This window comes from Bos taurus, chromosome 27 (genome assembly GCF_002263795.3).
Source record: "Bos taurus isolate L1 Dominette 01449 registration number 42190680 breed Hereford chromosome 27, ARS-UCD2.0, whole genome shotgun sequence".
In the NCBI taxonomy this organism is placed as follows: domain Eukaryota; kingdom Metazoa; phylum Chordata; class Mammalia; order Artiodactyla; family Bovidae; genus Bos; species Bos taurus.
Genome location: NC_037354.1, coordinates 1085817 through 1103624, shown reverse-complemented (window position 1 = coordinate 1103624; position 17808 = coordinate 1085817). Strand labels below are relative to the sequence as shown.

The 17808-nt window shown below is 53.1% G+C and overlaps 1 protein-coding gene across 1 annotated transcript in view; it reads right to left on the bottom strand.

Moving 5' to 3' along the window:
* Positions 1 to 17808, bottom strand: part of DLGAP2 (DLG associated protein 2) — a 603057-nt gene that overhangs the window by 80085 nt on the left and 505164 nt on the right. The window contains 4 exon segments of the mRNA XM_024986325.2: positions 1541 to 1752; positions 10296 to 10883; positions 10885 to 11175; positions 11177 to 11358. Of these exon segments, the coding sequence (XP_024842093.1) occupies positions 1541 to 1752; positions 10296 to 10883; positions 10885 to 11175; positions 11177 to 11358 (1273 nt within the window).

Below are 17808 nucleotides of genomic sequence, written 5' to 3'. Positions count from 1 at the left end.
TAAATGAAATGATATTGAAACCTATAAAATCCCAAGATGTGCTAAGATCCTAACAGGCCATAACAACAACTTAATTGATGTACCGCCCAGTAACATATTTTCAAGAGAAATTTCGTATCTTAACACAAGGAACAACTTGCTATGGGAGTTTCATGGACTTTGCGAATCCGCGGAGTCGTCCTACAAGGCATGGTACTGTCTGGGCACAGCACCACCCGCTCCGCGTCATGTATCCACTGCAGCGTCAGATATGGGGGAAAAGAATAATCTACAGACATATAAGGAGAATGTAGCACATGCCCCGGGAACAGCGTTGACCTGCCGCTTCACCCTCTTGTCGAACCTCCACACCAGAGAAGCCAAGCTCGTGGTGGAAAAAGCAGGTGCTTCTTTGCATGTGAATCCAGACTTAGCTGGAAGGACCGGAAACAGACGACAGTCTGACAGCTAAGAACTGCAGTCGTGTTTTCATCATTCAAACGAATAGCCAAGTTCCTCGTTTCCTCTGTTTATATTTCGGAAATCAGTTGAATTTACCCGCAGTGTATCTCAGCACGCACCCCTGTGTTCACTGCAGCAGTAGTCACAATAGCCAAGACCGGGGCTCATCCTGTCTGTCCACGCAGAGATGAGTGGACAAAGACGGTGTGGAACAGATACGCAACGGGACATTTCTCAGCCATAAAAAAGAGTGGAATGATGCCATTTGAGCAACGTGGATGGACCTAGAGATTATCATACTATGTGAAGTAAGGCAGAAAGAGAAAGACAAACGCCACATGATATCGCTTATATGTGGAATCTAAAGTAACCCAGATGAACTTATCTATGAAACAGAAGCAGATTTACAGACACGGAACAGACGTGTGGTTGCCGGGAGGCGTGGGGGTGGGCGTGGACTGCGGGTGCAAACTGTCACAGACAGGCTGGATAAACAAGCGCACAGACAACGGTACCCAATATCCTGGGATAAACCCAGTGGAAAAGACTTTAAACAAAGAGTGTGTGCATGCATGTAACTAAATCACTTTGCTATACAGCACAGATTGGCGCAACGTTGTAAATCAACTATATTTCAATTTTAAAAACCCCACAGTGTATCTTTGGACAAATATATAAAGCATATTCTATGATATTTGTAAAATTAATCCAGTTCCTGTTCTTACCTTGCAAAAACTTTGTTGCCTACGCGCCTGTAAAGTTACAGTAAACACAAAACTCCCCACTGTGACTGTCTCTCACACACAGGAACTCCTGATACATAGCTGCAATGATCTGAGAAGACATGGGTGGCTATGACTGGTGCTCACTGGCTATGACTGGTGCTCAAATATTAATACCTGACTTAAAAATCACCCTAGTATATTTCCTTCATTACTATGCAGTAAGTGTAACCAAAGGTCTAATAGGTTTTTTAAAGAGGACTTTAAATTGATGGCCATTGAGTCCAATATTTTCAATCCTGGGCTTTTTCTGGGTTGACTGCTGGCTCGTGTGAGGAAAGCCCTGAGCTGGGGCGGGGGAGGTGCAGGGGGCTTACGTTTGGAGGTCTCCCAGCGGCCTCTGTCCGATGGATGTGAGCAGGGGCTCCGGCCGGAGGGCCAGCTTGGGGGACGTCTTGGGGCTGGAGTCCGAGTCCCCGCTGTCCTCATCGCCCATGGCTTTGATGTAGCTCCCGCTCCTCATCCTCCTGCAGGGGATCTCGTCGTCTCTGCCCCCCGTGGGGCGCCCTGCCCACTCGTCCTGGGGCACCTGGGGAGAGCACACAGGGCGTCAGGGCCCCAGCTGCCTCCTGGGGACGCGGCCCCCGAAGACACGGCTCGTCACCGGCACTCAGCACCGAACGTCACATGCTTCTTCATGGTCCGTCACTCAAATCCCAAAAGGATGTTCACATATAATCATTGCTTTTCCTCCTGTTATAAAAGTGACAAGCGTTATGGGAAAAGTGAGAAAATGTTAGAAAAGTAGAATGAGGAAAAAATGTAGTTTCAGCACCTGGAAAAACCACTGCTAACACTTAGATTTATTTCCTTGTGGTGAGAAAGCAGTTGAACCTTGAGAAAACTGGACAAAAGAGGTCTCCAGTGTGGAGAGGAAGAAAGGAGGAGAAGAAGGAAACCAGAGGAGGAGGCCCTGAGGCCTGTGAGCGCTGACATGGGGCGTGGGTCGTGGTCCCCACGCCGGGGCCCGGCACGCTGGGGCCCTGCCCGCCAGGGCACGCCCGGACCTGAGTCCCGGCACTCAGACCGTGTGCTGTTGGCAGCGTGCGTGCAGGCTGCGCTGCGGGGAGGAAGGAGCAGGCCTGCAATCGGTGCTGATCCGCCCCCCAGGAAACCCGAGGTCCTCACACAGCACACACATCACAGGCTGTCTCCGCCACAGGCGCTCAGGGCAGAGTGGTCCCTTCACGCTCCACCAGCCGTGATGCTGACAAAAACCAAAACCACACCAGGCAGTGGCCGAGTGTAGGGGGATGTGTGAGTCCACACGCGCCAGCACCATCACACGGAGCTATGTAGTCCAAGGACCCAGTGCACATGCTCTTCACGCTGGAGGAGGGAATCTCCCACCATGCTCTTCGTGGAGACGATGCAGTTCCGTGTTGACAAAGTCTTCGTAGGTGGGGCTTGTCCTGTGGTTAATGGCTGCGCTGTGCGTAGTCATTCAGTCCTGACTCCTTGCGACCTCATGGACCCCATGGAGCCTGCCAGGATCCTCTGTCCATGGGGATTCTCCAGGCAAGAATACTGGAGTGGGTTCATTGTAAAAGGAGTCTTGCCATCTTTCCACGTTAAAAAAAAATTTTTTTTTAATTGAAGTTCAATTTATTTACAACCTTGTGTTAATTTCTGCTGTATAACAAAGTGATTCAGCTATACATATATACACTGTTTTTCATATTCTTTTCCACTGTGGTTATCACAGGATATTGAATCCAGTTCCCCGTGCTATCCAGTAGGACCTGCTGTTTACCCACCCTGTAAACACTAGTTTACATCTGCTAACCCCAAACCCCTAGTCCTCCCCACCCCTCCTGCCCGCCTCGGCAACCGCACGTCTTTTCTCTGTGTCTGTGAGCTTGTCTGTTGATGCGTTCATTTGTCATCTCTCAGTTTTGATGGGGCCACTGGGCTGTTCGTTACCGTCCCAGCCAGGGACACGCAGGGCTAGCTGCCAGGGCAGAGTTATCAGCTGAAAGCACTTTTTCTCCATCTTCCATCTTGCACACTGCAGCCCAGGGCAGGACGGATGCCCCTTCTGGGGCCCCCACCAACACGCAGGGAGCGGGCGCCCCTCAGTGAGGGTGAGCGCATGGGTACCGAGCCCCCCAGACCCCATGGTGACACTCCACTGAACCTCCCTGCAGCCTGGGTGCGGAACCGGCCCCAACCCCGGGCCAGGCTGGGTCCATGAAAGACACAGAGACACGCCAGCCTCACGTGGAAGAGGAGGGGGCTTCACAGGACAGAGACTCTGGGTCCTCACAGGCCTGACCCTCAGGGCGACGTGGCCCAGGGACTCCCAGCTGCAGAGCAGGGCTTGGGGGCAGCATGTCCAAGTTCCCTACAGCCAGGTGCTGAGCGCCCATCTCCCAGCGGCTTTCAAGGGGATGGTGACCCCGGGGAGGGGTCCAGACCTGGGCAGGCGGGTGGGCACGAGACCACAGAGGGCAGCACAGAGCTGCCAGAGACACTGCGGGAAGAAGAAGAAACGCCGGCAACACAGCCACTGGGGAAAGACACAGGATTACAGGAGTGGGGGCACTCGGGAGAGGAGATCAGGAGGAGGGAAGTCTGGGCTTCTCCAGACATCCAGGCCTCTCTCCTCACAGGGGTCAGTTTCAGCAATCCCGAAAACTGGAGGATGGACAAGGCTGTGGGACAGAGGCTGCCCCCAGCCTCTTGCCCAGCAGTAACATGGGCCCACGCTTTATGCCACTAGTCGGAAGACTCGATCTGTGGGTGCCTCTGACCCAGCAATGTCCCCAGACAACAGGATTCGTGCTGGGGACTGTGAACTGATCATTAGGGTCAAAGGAGGGAACTGATAATATCTCATGGGGTGGTTGAAAATATCTACTAAACCATGCCATGGATAATATGCACAAGAACGAGTATTTAGCCAAGGAGAGATGTCCATGAGGGAGAGCACTTTCTAAACTTTGGACACCATGTTTCTGATACTGTAAAAGCAGATGTGTGTGCGTGTGCACGCGTGTTCAGTTGTGTCTGATGTTTTTGAGACCACATGGACTGTACCCACCAGGCTCCTCTGTCCATGGGATTTCCCAGGCAAGAATACTGGAGTGGGTTGCCATTTCCTTCTCCAGGGATCTTCCCGACCCAGGAATTGAACCATGTCTACTTTGTCTCCTGCATTGGCAGGGGGGTTCTTTATCGCTGAGCCACCAGGGAAGCCCTGAAAGACAGAGATGCTGTATTATGCATAGAAACACAGCCGGGAGGATGTGCAATGATCACTGGGAGACAGTAATGGTGGGCTTTTCAATGATTTTTCTTTATGTTTTCTAAATTTTCTACATGGACCATATATATATTAATAACTATTGTAATAAAAAGTAAACTTATTTTTTTAATTTAAGAAAATTTAGTCCCAAGTGAGAATACATTTCAGTAGAGGAGACAGGCATAAAATAAAGTGATTATGGTTTAATTAGGGCAAAGAAGGAGGTGCAGAGGGCAAATAGGGAAGGAGCCAGAGGAAGCTGTTGACAGAGAGGAGGTGATCGGGGAAGGCTTCCTGGAGGTGAGGCTGGGGGCTCTAAGTCACTGGGACTCGAGCAGCAGGCAGAAGAGTCTCACAGAGACTCCAGCTCCCCCGCCAGCGCCCGGGAGAGGGGCTCGGCTGTGGGGCAGGCGCTCCAAGGAGGCTGGTGGGAGGTGGATGGGGAGGAGCCACGTGCCAGGGAAGACGCGTTCCCACTGGCAGCTTATGGAATTTTTGTGAATCAAAAACATGCTTCTGTTAAAAAAAAAACAAAGTAGAGGTTTTTTTTCCCAGAAGCTTGTGAATTAACTAACAAATGAGATCAGCTTGTATATTTTTGTTTCTGATTGAAGCTGCCAATTTCGCAGTCTTTGACAGACGAGATTTCAATACAGAAGGAGAGTAAACCAGAGTCAAGGGCAGTTGCAACGCTGATTCCAAAGCATATGTCTGCAGACTGTAAAAAGAACGGGGGAGTGACACTGAAATGCCACCGTGCCTCAGTAAAGAACGCTTTCTTCAGCACATTACAGGCTCACAAACCTGCAGTGGCAGGCGTGAGGGTGGCCAGGGTGGACCCCAAAACATCAAGTGCTTCATGGACGAATAAACTTCTTTTCATGGTATCCACAGCTTCTGCGAATCCATGTGTAACCTTTGCTGCATTTAGAGATAACTATTACTCTAATTTCCTACTTGCTTAGAGCACTGACATTTACAATTTCTGAATAGGCATCTTCTTAAGGTTGAGGTGAGTGTAGATTTCAGTATCTCCTGCTTATTGCTTGAAGAAGATTTCAGGCTGCAGATTAAAATGTCCTTTCTTCCTTTTAAGCAGCATGGCAAAGGTACAAGGGGTTTTGTAATAATATTCTCTTCCAGGTGCTGAAACCAAGGAAGAAAATGCCATCAAACACTAGGTGTCCATGTGGGGACATGTCTTCTCCATTCAGTCCACAATTTTCTTGTTTTGTTTTAAATGCACGCCAGGCACATTTGCCCTGGGAATATAACAGAGCAAGACAGCTGGGCTTCCCAGTTCCAGGCTGTCACAGTGCAAGACCATGGGTCTGAGTGGGGCGCCCTCGAGGGCAGCCTGGACATCTGTCTGGGGCGGCTGTGATGCCACACACTGGGGGGATGTGGCCAGCACCCCGGGGGTCAAGAAGCAGGACGCAACCCCACCCCGTGGAGGATCAGCTGCTGTCCTGTGTGACCCCACCCCTTGGAGGGCAGGCTCCTGTCCTGTGTGATCCCAGCGTTTGCCTTCCTGTCTGTGACGACCCAAGCCTTGACTACAGCTCTTTTCTGTATGTAAACCACAGTGCTCTTGGTTTCCTCTGCGCGGTGTCACTGATGGAGGGAACTGTGGTGCGCTGTTCCACCTGGAGGTCAGAGCAGCCTGCGGGCGGGCCTCTGAGACTCCTTCCTCGGGTCCAGATTAGCGGCAAGTCTTCACCCAGAAACGAGCTCCCAAATTCTCCCCTTCCCTCTGGACACGTCTGTCAGGGACCAGATGATTTGATATTAAGATTCATGTTCTTATTTCACAAGTGACCTTCCTTTTATTTCTCTGTTTTATTAGTGTTTGGAGGCTTTATACATGGACATGAGCCTGTGCACTTGAGCCTTGAACAACGTGGGAGTCGGGTGCCACCCGTCCACGCGGCGAAAAGTCGAGCCTAACGTGCAGTCAGCCTTCCATGTGTGGTTTAGAAAAACCATCCATCTTTACCAAATGGGCCTTTTCTGGTTTCTGCCTCAAGCACTTCAAAGGCCTCAGGCCTTGGGTGCTTCCACACAGCCCGAAGTAAATGCTGACTTCCGACCAAGAGCTGAGGGTGTGGGTCAGCTCTGAGACCGACTCCTCCACACCCCGTCTGAAGTGACCCCACCTCTGTCCGGACGCTGTCCCCTATCCCAGCACACGGGGGCAGGGCTGATGGGAGTGACGACTGTCCAGCACGTGGACTGACCCAGGAGGCTGCGACCGTTCACTGCATCACTGTCAGGTGCTGGCTTGGTCTCGGGCCTGTGACAGGCAGGCATTTGAGGAATGTTGCTGAAATAAATTCTTCATTGACGGATGGTGGGGTTTGAGCATTTGCCAGCCATGAGCCTGGTAAATCTCTCTGCCTCACTGATTGCGTATACATCAGACGCTGTGGTTAGATTCAAGAGAGTGTAAGAAAGACCCTTGGGAAACCGTCAGTCACTACAGAAACGTGTAATATTGTGTGGGTGAGCATGCTACTTCATTCCCGTTCACCAGTTAAGAATGACAGGGCCTGTGTGTGACTGAATGTTCGCAGTGGGAAGTCAGAGAGGAGCTGCCTCGTGGGCTGGCACGCCCGCCACCCTCAGCACAGAACCCACTGTGGTAGCAACTCTGGGAAAGGCAGCGTCGTAGGCTGTATTTCTGTGTGCACTCGAGCCAGGGGCCAGGGGACCTTATCAGCTTCATGAGTGACCCAGGAGCAGGCTGCTCACGACCCACAGCATTTGGAGCCCTCTCCCGTGAAGGACGGTGGGGCAGGCTGGGTGCCTGGGGCTGGGACGTGCAGACCTTGGCAGGGCTGGGTATTGGGGGCAAGGCTGAAATGCCCTTCTAGCCTGGGGAAGCCTCCGTGCTCACGGTGGCCCTCAGCTCCATGTGCTTCTGCTCATCTCCTCCAACAGCTCCTGGAGTGTCGGGCCGGGAGCTCTTCCCCCAGCAGACCCCAGACAAGACACTGCAGCATGGTCAACACACATGTGGAGGGAGACCCTGGTCACCGGAGGGACCCCGTGGGTCTGGACCGCCAGTCGGGCAGAAACAACAGAGACAGGAAGGAGGGACAGAAAGTGAAGGAGGCGGGGGGAGATGCCAGGGCCCAGGATGGGAGAAGGGGACCAGAGCTGGTGCTGGTCCCAGGCTGCGTGACGCTGGAGGGGGGCTGCACTGGAGGGGTCAAGGCCCACGTTCCCCGTGTGCTCCCAGTGTGTTCCCGGTGTGCTCCGGGTGTGTTCCCGGTGTGCTCCCGGTGCACTCCAGGTGCGCTCCCGGTGTGCTCCAGGTATGTTCACAGTGTGCTCCCAGTGTGCTCCCGGTGTGCTCCCGGTGTGCTCCCGGTGTGCTCCCGGTGTGTTCCCGGTGTGCTCCCAGTGTGCTCCAGGTGTGTTCCCGGTGTGCTCCTGGTGTGTTCCCGGTGTGCTCCCAGTATGCTCCAGGTGTGTTCCCGGTGTGCTCCCGGTGTGTTCCCAGTGTGCTCCAGGTGTGCTCCCAGTGTGCTCCCAGTGTGCTCCAGGTGTTCCCAGTGTGCTCTAGGTGTGACAGAGGCAGCTGCCCCCATCTGTCCTCCCACCAGGGTCGGGCAGCCATCGTCCACCTTGTGTCCCTGGAACTCAGGGCAGGGCGTGACAGGGAGCATCCGCTCCTGAGCTGACCAGCTGCACGTCACCCACCCGGTCAGTGTGATATTCATTAAAACTCCGACTTTAGATGTTGTGTCTGCTGATGGAGGAAACAACCAAAGCAAGCTCTTTGAAAGAATAAAACATCAGAATTTTCTTTCAACTCTGTTGTCTGCTTTGACCTACTTAACATAAAACGGACTTCCTCTAATGTTAACTACGTATTCTGTACAAACCAAAGGTGAAAACAAAATACAACACTTTTGCTCACCTCCAGATTTCTCTAGCTTCTGGTGGAGAAAACAAAAAGAGCCTATGAACATTTATTTCTCTCCTCTGTTCTTTTAAATCTTACTCCTACAGCAGCAGCTACAGACAAACTCTTCCACTCCCCTGCCTCTGATCTGGCTGGGGAGGATTCCCAGGAAGTGCAGTGCAGTCAGCAGGGAGACTGTGGAAGGGCTGGGGCTCCAGCCCCTGGGACACCAGCAGCCTGGGGAGGGGTGGGGTCTGGGGCACTCCAAGTCTCACATCTCCCATGTTTATCACAGTCCTTTACAGATGTTCAGGCAAAAACTTCCTATTTATGCATTAGCAAGGACTTCCTGGTGGCTCAGTGGTAAAGAACCTGCCTGCAACGCAGGAGACCTGGGTTCGATCCCTGGATTGAGAAGATCCCCTAGAGGAGGGGATGGCAACCCATTCCAGTATCCTTGCCTGGAGAATTCCAAGGAGAGAGGAACCTGGTGGGGTCCATGGGGTCACAGAGAGTTGGACACAACTGAAGGGCATTTAGCAAGTAACTACAAGTAAAATTTAAGTCTCTTAAATATTAATATTTTAATTAATATTAATCAAACATTACTATTTTAAAATAAAATAATAATAAGCAATATTATTTAAATATTGCTATTTAAATCTGTCTCTTTGAATAAATCTGCCTATTAAAGCAATCTGATAAGCACATTTTCCTTTTAAACCAGATCCACTCGGTCATGGAGCATGCTCCAGGTGGCGGTTGGAATTGCTAACGCAATTCCAATTCACAGCCACCTGATGCCTGAGAAGAATCACGGTTGCTTATCTGCCTGGTTAACTGACTTCCTGACAACTCAGCCAGCAATCAGACACTGGCGATCAGACGGTTACTCAGGGTTCCAAGAGAACCTCTCCAATCCTGTGCACAGCCCGCATCACCCATCGAAGGGTGGATTCGAATGCAAATTACATGTGCCCTGAAGGAAACTTCAGGTTTCAGAGCTTTGCTAACAGCACTGTTAGCTGACAGAAGTAACTGCAGAGACCTCTGGAAAAAAGAGGGGGCCTCTTGGTGCTGGGCTCCCCTTTCATTTGGGCACATGTGGTTAGGAGCCAAGAGGACAGGAAGGGCCCCAGAGAATTCCGAGGTCACTGTGTCCGCACCCGCCCGTGCCTGTTGTTGCCTGCGGTGTGTTTCACCCACACCCCAGAGAACAGACTCGGTTCCTACAACCAGGCTCCCTGACATATCCAAGGTTTAAAGCTGCCAGCGTGGGGAAAGCTGGTGAGCTCATGCAAACTCATTCCTGGGCCCCACTGGCCGCTTTCAGATGGGGAAACGTTGCTGTGGGAGCACACGTTGTAGCCATCACTGGATCCTGCAGCCTCAGAGGCCCCCGGGACTGGCCCACCACACTCCAGGTCCTCCCAGGATGCTCCCACCAGCAGCCTGCAGAGTTGGGATAACCCCTCACCTGCAGAGCAGGGACACCCCCCTGACCTGCAGAGCCCGGACGCCCCCCTGACCTGCAGAGCCCGGATGCCCCTCTGACCTGCAGAGCCTGGACGCCCCCCTGACCTGCAGAACCAGGTCGCCCCCTTCTCCTGCAGAGCCCGGATGCCCCCCTCACTTGCAGAGCCAGGATTCCCCCACTCACCTGCAGAGCCCGGACGCCCCTGACCTGCAGAGCCTGGACGCACCCCTCACCTACAGAGCCCGGACGCCCCCTGACCTGCAGAGCCAGGACGCCCCCTTCTCCTGCAAAGCCCGGATGCCCCCCTCACCTGCAGAGCCAGGATCCCCCTTCTCCTGCAGAGCCCGGATGCCCCCCTCACCTGCAGAGCCCGGACGCCCCCCTGACCTGCAGAGCAGGACGCCCCCTTCTCCTGCAGCACCGGGACCCAGCCCTCACCTGCAGGTAGTGGCAGGGCCGCAGCGGCGGCTTCAACTCCGGGGGCCCGGGTGGCTTGTCCAGGTGCAGGGAGCTCTTGCGGTAGGCCTCCTTGGCCTGGCTCACGGTGAGCGTGGACCAGGAGCTGCGCTTCATGTACTTGGTGTCGGGCGTCAGGGCCAGGCCCTCGCAGGCCGAGCACTTGACGTCATTGTTGCTCTTGGAGGTTCTCAGCGAGAGGTCCCCGAAGGGGCCGGGCAGCGCGTCGGGGTAGCAGCGGGCCAAAGGCTCTGCGTGGGGCCGGCCGAGCGCGCTGGAGGCGCGGCAGGTGCTGTCACTGTCCAGGTTGTCGTCGGAGCCCCACCAGCTGCCCGGGCCCCCACGCGGCCGGCCCTCCACCTTGCGCTCGCGGCTCTTGCTCCGCCGGCCATGCTTGGCGTGGTGGCCGTGCGCGTGCTCGTCCGCCCTGCCGTCGGCCCTGGTGCCGTTGACGTGGCCTTTGGATGAGCCCTCCAGGGAGTGGGACTTGGTGAAGAGCTTCTGCACCGAGTGCACCAGGTGCCGGATGCGGCCGGGGCTCTCGCTGCGCTGCTCGGCGGCCGCGGAGGCGCCGCTGGTACTGCAGCGTGTGGAAGCCGTCCCGGTGCAGCGGCAGCTGCTTCTCGAACTGGTCCAGCAGGTTGGCCGGGATGCGGTTGATCTTGGCGCCTGCGTGGGCCACGGCGCAGTCGTCCCTGCTGTCATAGTGGGAGCTATAGTGCATGCGGGGGAAGGTGCTGCTGGACACGTGGTCGCCCAGCACCACAGGCAGCATCACGCAGTCGGAGTGGATGGAGGTCCGCGGGGAGCAGCGGTGGTGCTCCAGCGGGCAGCTGTCGGCAGGGCTGAGCAGGTAGGGCGGTTCGCGCCTCGGGGCCGTGGTGCAGGTGGCCTAGCTCGCAGTCCTCGGGCGGCGTCAGGCCACATGTGTGGCCAGAGCACAGCGGCGGGTTCCGACTCCCAGATAAGCCCTTCATAGTCCTTGGTGCGGGGGAGTACCTCTCTTCATTGAAGTGCGGAGTCGGGGACCATGAATACTGCTGGTCTGTCGAGAGAACACAGAAGCCGGGTCAGATGTGGAGCAACCCGGAGGGAAAGCCTGTGTGGACACCCCCGTCCACACGGGGACTGTTTTTATCCCGGGACCACTCCTGATTTGGACACTCAACTGAATGGTCATTTTTTCACACCACATGGACAGCTCCAAACTCCAGGAGTATGAAGAAGAGTAACCACTATTCCCCAGGGTGGTTCTGCAACTACAAATACTGAATGTCTAAAGTGGTCATCAGGTCTTGACAGTAAGATTTGGTGGTGTTAAGCGAACAGTTTGGGGGAAAAGAGTTACATTGACTAGATTTGAGTGCTATAGTTCAGTTTAAGAAGTTTGAGGAATAGCACCAGCTACTTAAGAAGTGAGATAGCTGGTGGGTTGATGCGCCACACCACACAGAGGGTTGGCTGTGAGCTGCGTAAAGCCACACACTGGCTGTGCAGGCAAGAAGCAGAGGTGACTTTCTCAAGGCCACCGTCCAAGTCAATATGAGGATGAAGCCATGATGCCCTGATTTCCTGTTTTGCACTGTTGATTTTGAGCTCTATGATTCTACTCAGAAAAAAGGTTTCATTTTGTGAATGGTGCTACTGTATGGAGACCCTCGAACCACCGGAGCTGACCTCTGCAGGATGCTGGGTTGCCAGGAGGAAGGCTGCACAGCCTAGTGGTTGGATCAGGGCCTCTGGACATGACTAGTTAGGTTCTGCCCCCAATGGTGCAGGACTCTAGGTGGGCTTCCATGTCCTCAACAGTGGAGGTCCAGGAGGAGGGCACGCAATAGTTACTCTAGCTAAGTTGTCATGATTGTGGTTGTTACCATTTTCAACTCTCTTGGCTCAGCATTCATGAAGTTCAGGGTTTACTGGGCTCCAGGCTTTGCCCCTCACTCTACCTCTACATCCTGCTGTCCTAGGATTTCTGCTTCTGTTGCTTCCAGCTGGCCATCAAAGAGGTGCAGGAGATACAGACTCCAACACAGCACAATATATGCATACGTAATGTATATACATAATGCATATATCCACACGTAATATGTATACATTGTACACGGTATACATATAATATATATACAGTAAATACAGACTTTATAGTATATGTGTGCTGTGCTGTGCTTAGTCGCTCAGTCATGTCCAATTCCTTGCAACCCCACTGACTGTAACCCGCCAGGCTCCTCTGTCCATGGGGATTTCTCCAGGCAAGAATACTAGAGTGGGTTGCCATGCCCTCCTCCAGGGGACCTTCCTGAGCCAGGGATCAAACCAAGGTCTCCCACATTGCAAATGGATTCTTTACCATCTGAGCCACCAGGGAAGCCCATTATAGTATATACTATATATATATATATATAGCTTCCTCAATGGCTCAGCAGGTAAAGAAGTCTGCCTGCAATGCAGGAGACACAGGTGATGCGGGTCTGATCCCTGGGTTGGGAAGATCCCCTGGAGGGCATGGCAACCCACTCCAGTATTCTTGCCTGAAAAATCCAATGGACAGAGGAGCCTGGAGAGCTATAGTCCAATGGGTCACAATAGTACATAGTAAGAATATATGATATATAATGTAATACATACAGAAAATACAGACCCTAATAATGTACAGGCATGCTGCAGTCCATAGCATCACGGAGAGCTGGACACAACTAACTGAACAACAACAAATGTGTAAGGAAGCCGATTCTATTACAGTATGTAATACACATAAGTGGTGTAGCTCAGTTTAGTCGCTCAGTCGTGTCCGACTCTTTGTGACCCCATGAACCACAGCACGCCAGGCCTCCCTGTCCATCACCAACTCCCAGAGTCCACCCAAACCCATGTCCATTGAGTCGGTGATGCCATCCAACCATCTCATCCTCTGTCATCCCCTTCTCCTCCTGCCCTCAGTCTTTCCCAGCATCAGGATCTTTTCAAATGAGTCAGGTCTTCGCATCAGGTGGCCAAAGTATTGGAGTTTCAGCTTCAACATCAGTCCTTCCAATGAACACAGGACTGATCTTTAGGATGGACTGGCTGGATCTCCTTGCAGTCCAAGGGACTCTCAAGAGTCTTCTCCAATACCACAGTTCAAAAGCATCAATTCTTCGGCACTCAGCTTTCTTTATAGTCCAACTCTCACATCCATACATGATCACTGGAAAAACCATAGCCTTGACTAGATGGACCTTTGTTGACAAAGTAAGATCTCTGCTTTTTAATATGCTGTCTAGGTTGGTCACAACTTTCCTTCCAAGGAGTAAGCGTCTTTTAATTTCATGGCTGCAATCACCATCTGCAGTGATTTTGGAGCCCAGAAAAATAAAGTCAGCCACTGTTTCCATTGTTTCCCCATCTATTTGCCATCAAGTGATGGGACCGGATGCCATGATCTTCGTTTTCTGAATGTTGAGCTTTAAGCCAACTTTTTCACTCTCCTCTTTCACTTTCATCAAGAGGCTCTTTACACAAGTGTATAGGTAATACACATATTCATTTATAATATGCAGAAAATAAGGCTCTATTACAGTATACAATATGTATATATAATATAAATATGCATACACAGGAAATAGATTCTATGATCATGTATAATATGTACACATAACATGTGTATGTAATACGTATATATAATATGCACATATAGTATATAGTATGCATATATATGGGGCTTCCCTAGTGGCTCAGTGGTAAAGAATTCGCCTGCACTGCAGGAGACATGCGTTTGACTCTGGGTTGGGAAGATCCCCTGGAGCAGGGTATGCAACCCACTCCAGTATTCTTGCCTGGAGAATTCCATGGACAGAGGAACTCGGCCGACTACAGACCATGGGGTTGCAAAGAGTCAGACATGACTGAGCAACTAACATGCATATAATACACCTAGGGAATAGATTCTATTACCATGTATAATGGACACATAACATGTATATATAAGGCATATATTCATATATAGTACACACGTATAGTGTCTAGTAAGGATCCAGTACACACAGGGAATAGATCCTGTTAGAGTGTATAATGTGCACACGTGACAAGCATCTGTGATGCATACACCCCTACACAATATGTACATGCAGAGAACACAGATGGGGTGGCGGGCCCCGTGAGGCCACTGGCCGGCTCCAGCCCACGCCAGGCCCAGCAGATGCTCCGAGCCCTGAGGAGACCGGGGCAGCCTGGCGCCCCGCACTGCTGGCTCGTCTCTCAGCCTCCAGGAGCATCCTGCACTGGGTCACACCAGCGGCTGCTCTTGCGAGTCCTCTCCATGCCCCACCTCCCAGGCTGCACGCTTCCTCCAGGACTTCTTCTCTGAGACCCGGCGTCAACACCACCCGCCTCGGCTCAGACGAGCCTGGGACCCCCGTGCGCTTGTCCAGACGGGGACAAGAAGGGCACCCTGTCAGCGCCAAGGGCCTCACGCTTTCAGGAAGGAAGCTGACTGAGCCTGACCCCGCCTCGGGGTCCAGCACCCTCCCAGGGCCGGGGGCCCTATCCCCCTCCACCAAGAGCATCCCGCTTTCTTCACTCACAGACCTGCCCCGGTGCCACCTCACGAGGCGAGGACCTGCGCTCACAGAGCCACCCACCCTGGCCCCAAAGGTGCCCCCCGGGCCACCAAGGCAAACGGGGAAGAAAGCAGACAGACACGAGGTGTCTCCCCGATGGCCACTGACCCAGTTCTCTCGATGACCCTGCAGGAGAGGCATCTCCGGCTGCCAGGCACCGGACCAACGATGCCTGTGGAAATGGGGCGGGACCCTGCAGGCCCGGAACACAGGCCCCTCCACGTCCCCCGTTCTCAGCTTGGAGAAAAGGTTTTAGGCTCCCAGGCTTCCCCAAGGCTCAAAGAGCAGAGTCAGCAGTTACTAGCTGGGGAAGTGAGAGAATTGCAGAAAAAGGAAAATGTCCTGAAGAAACGAGACAAGAGATTCAACATCAGCACAGCGATAACACAGGGTCCTGGTTGCTCCTCAGGGATGGATGTACCATCTGACACATATCTTGGGGCTGTTCTGCAGAAAACAAGACCCCTGCCTGGGTGGAGGGTGGTGACTACATGCTCACACCCCAGACCAGCCGGAGGTTGAGGTCTGAGGCTCCTGGAGCGTCACCCCTCATGTCCAGGCCGTGGTCTGAGTGTGCCCTCATGGCCAGACCGGCCAGGAACAGGGATCTGAGACACCGTGGTCTCGGCTGGGGTGTCCCTGTCAGTAACCTGTCTGCTCCTGAGTCCAGGAACAGGGATCTGAGATGCCATGGTCTCGGCTGGGGCCTCCCCGTCAGTACCTGTCTGCTCCTGAGTCCAGGAACAGGGGGATCTGAGACTCCGTGGTCTTGGCTGGGGCCTCCCCGTCAGTAACCTGTCTGCTCCTGACTCCAGGAACAGGGATCTGAGGTGCCGTGTTCTGGGCTGGAGCCTCCCGTCAGTAACCTGTCTGCTCCTGACTCCAGGAACAGGGATCTGAGGTGCCGTGGTCTGGGCTGGAGCCTCCCGTCAGTAACCTGTCTGCTCCTGACTCCAGGAACAGGGATCTGAGACACTGTTGTCTCGGCTGGGGCCTCCCCGTTAGTAACCTGTCTGCTCCTGACTCCAGGAACAGGGATCTGAGACACTGTTGTCTCAGCTGGAGCCTCCTGTCAGTAACCTGTCTACTCCTGACTCCAGGAACAGGGATCTGAGACTCCGTGGTCTCGGCCGGAGCCTCCTGTCAGTAACCTGTCTCTGTTGACTCAGGCCTCTCCACGCGCTCGGCCTCACTGAGCATCTGGCGCCACCACGCTGGCCAACACCAGTGTGGGCTCCAAGGCCCTGTCCCAGGCTCCACGGCTGCCACCTGTCAGGCTGGTCCAGACTAGGGGACGAGTCATAAAAGGGGACTCAGCTTCCCTGATCCCAGGAACCTGGGGGCGAGACGTCTACCAGGGAGTGCCTGCTGGCAGGAGAGAAAGCAGAAGTTTCCCGGGGACGCCGGGGTCGGGACGAGGCTGGGTGCGGTCTCCTGGGGGCAGCATGGGGTATCCCCTGTGCGTTCACAGCACAGGGTCTGTGATTCTGGGCCTGGGGGCCCTTCACCCCCTGGCACAGCCTCGCTCCATCCAGCGTGAGCCGCACGGTGGCCTCGGAGGAGCAGCCATCCCCTAATAGCTATACAGCGCCTGCCCGTCTCAACCGCCAAACTGTAACCGGAAAACTTGAAATATTAGGAAGGGATATTTCAGGTTCCATTACATTTTAACACAGTTAAAAACAAGTTTTCAAAGGAAATTCAGGGTTCAGCTAGTAAAGAGCATGACCGTGTTCTGTAATCTAGACCGTACAGCAGCCTAAGTTGTCGTCCTATTATCGCCTGCTTTATTTTTCCATTAACGTGTAATTTAATACAGTTCTAAAGTTGCTCCATGCTAAAGAGCCAACCCATTATTGCTCCACACACGCATCACGTTTCTGCTTAATGTTCAGCCTGCAAGCGACGCTATGGCTGTGGCTCCATAAATGAACAGCATCAAAGAGAAAAGTTTAACTGAAATGAATTAAATTTGATTTTGCCACATGTTGATAACACTGTCATTTCCCCTGAGTTCAGGGACTGAATTTCCTGGTGTATGCGTGGAAACTTACACCTTACCTCTCAAAAATGAAGCAATAACAACACACTGTAATAATGTCCGAATGGAAACATGTGATGAGGACTTAGAGTGTAGGTTTTTTTTTTTTTTTAAGTAAGTCTGCATAACATATAATAAATACTGAGGGGCTGGTAATTTCTCTTTGTGAAAGTAAGGTAACAAAATGTGGAAGCATCTTGGTTTCCTCATCTCCAGCTATTCACTGAACACTTTTTTGTTATTAAGCAAAAGAAAATAGCAATTATCATCATTATGCATTAACTATCTCCCCAAATTCACATGAGGATCTAAATGCACATTTTATGGCTGGATTTCACAAGACAGTTGGCATGCCTGGTGAAAAACACATTCTGAGTTGTGGAATTAACCTTTTAAAATATGCCTAATGTGATGGAGTGCTCACCATGCTGGGTCGAGTCACAGACTTTACCCTCCTGGAAGCTGCCCCCAACCCGGGAGCTGTCTCCACCACAGGCAGAGACCAAGGCTCACAGGGCAGGTGGGCAGGGCCCCAAGGGGCTCCACACATGCAGACACACACGTACATGCTCACATCAGAGCTGCATTGGACAGAACCCTGCATCCGGCTCTGGGCAGCTGATGACGGGGAGGGCAGAGCGGGGTCCTCTGTGCCCTTTCTGGTTAAACCAGGCTTGCAGGTTCCACATCTAGCACAGCCTGAGCCACCCAGGCTGGACACGCACTGCGGCGATGGGCCCAGGAGCTTTGGGGAAGTCTGGAACCTTGCAGAGACCTGAGCCTGGAGGTCCTTCCCCGAGGACCCTCTGCTGGGAGCTCGCTCACACCCGAGCTGCCTGCACTTCCCTCTGATTTC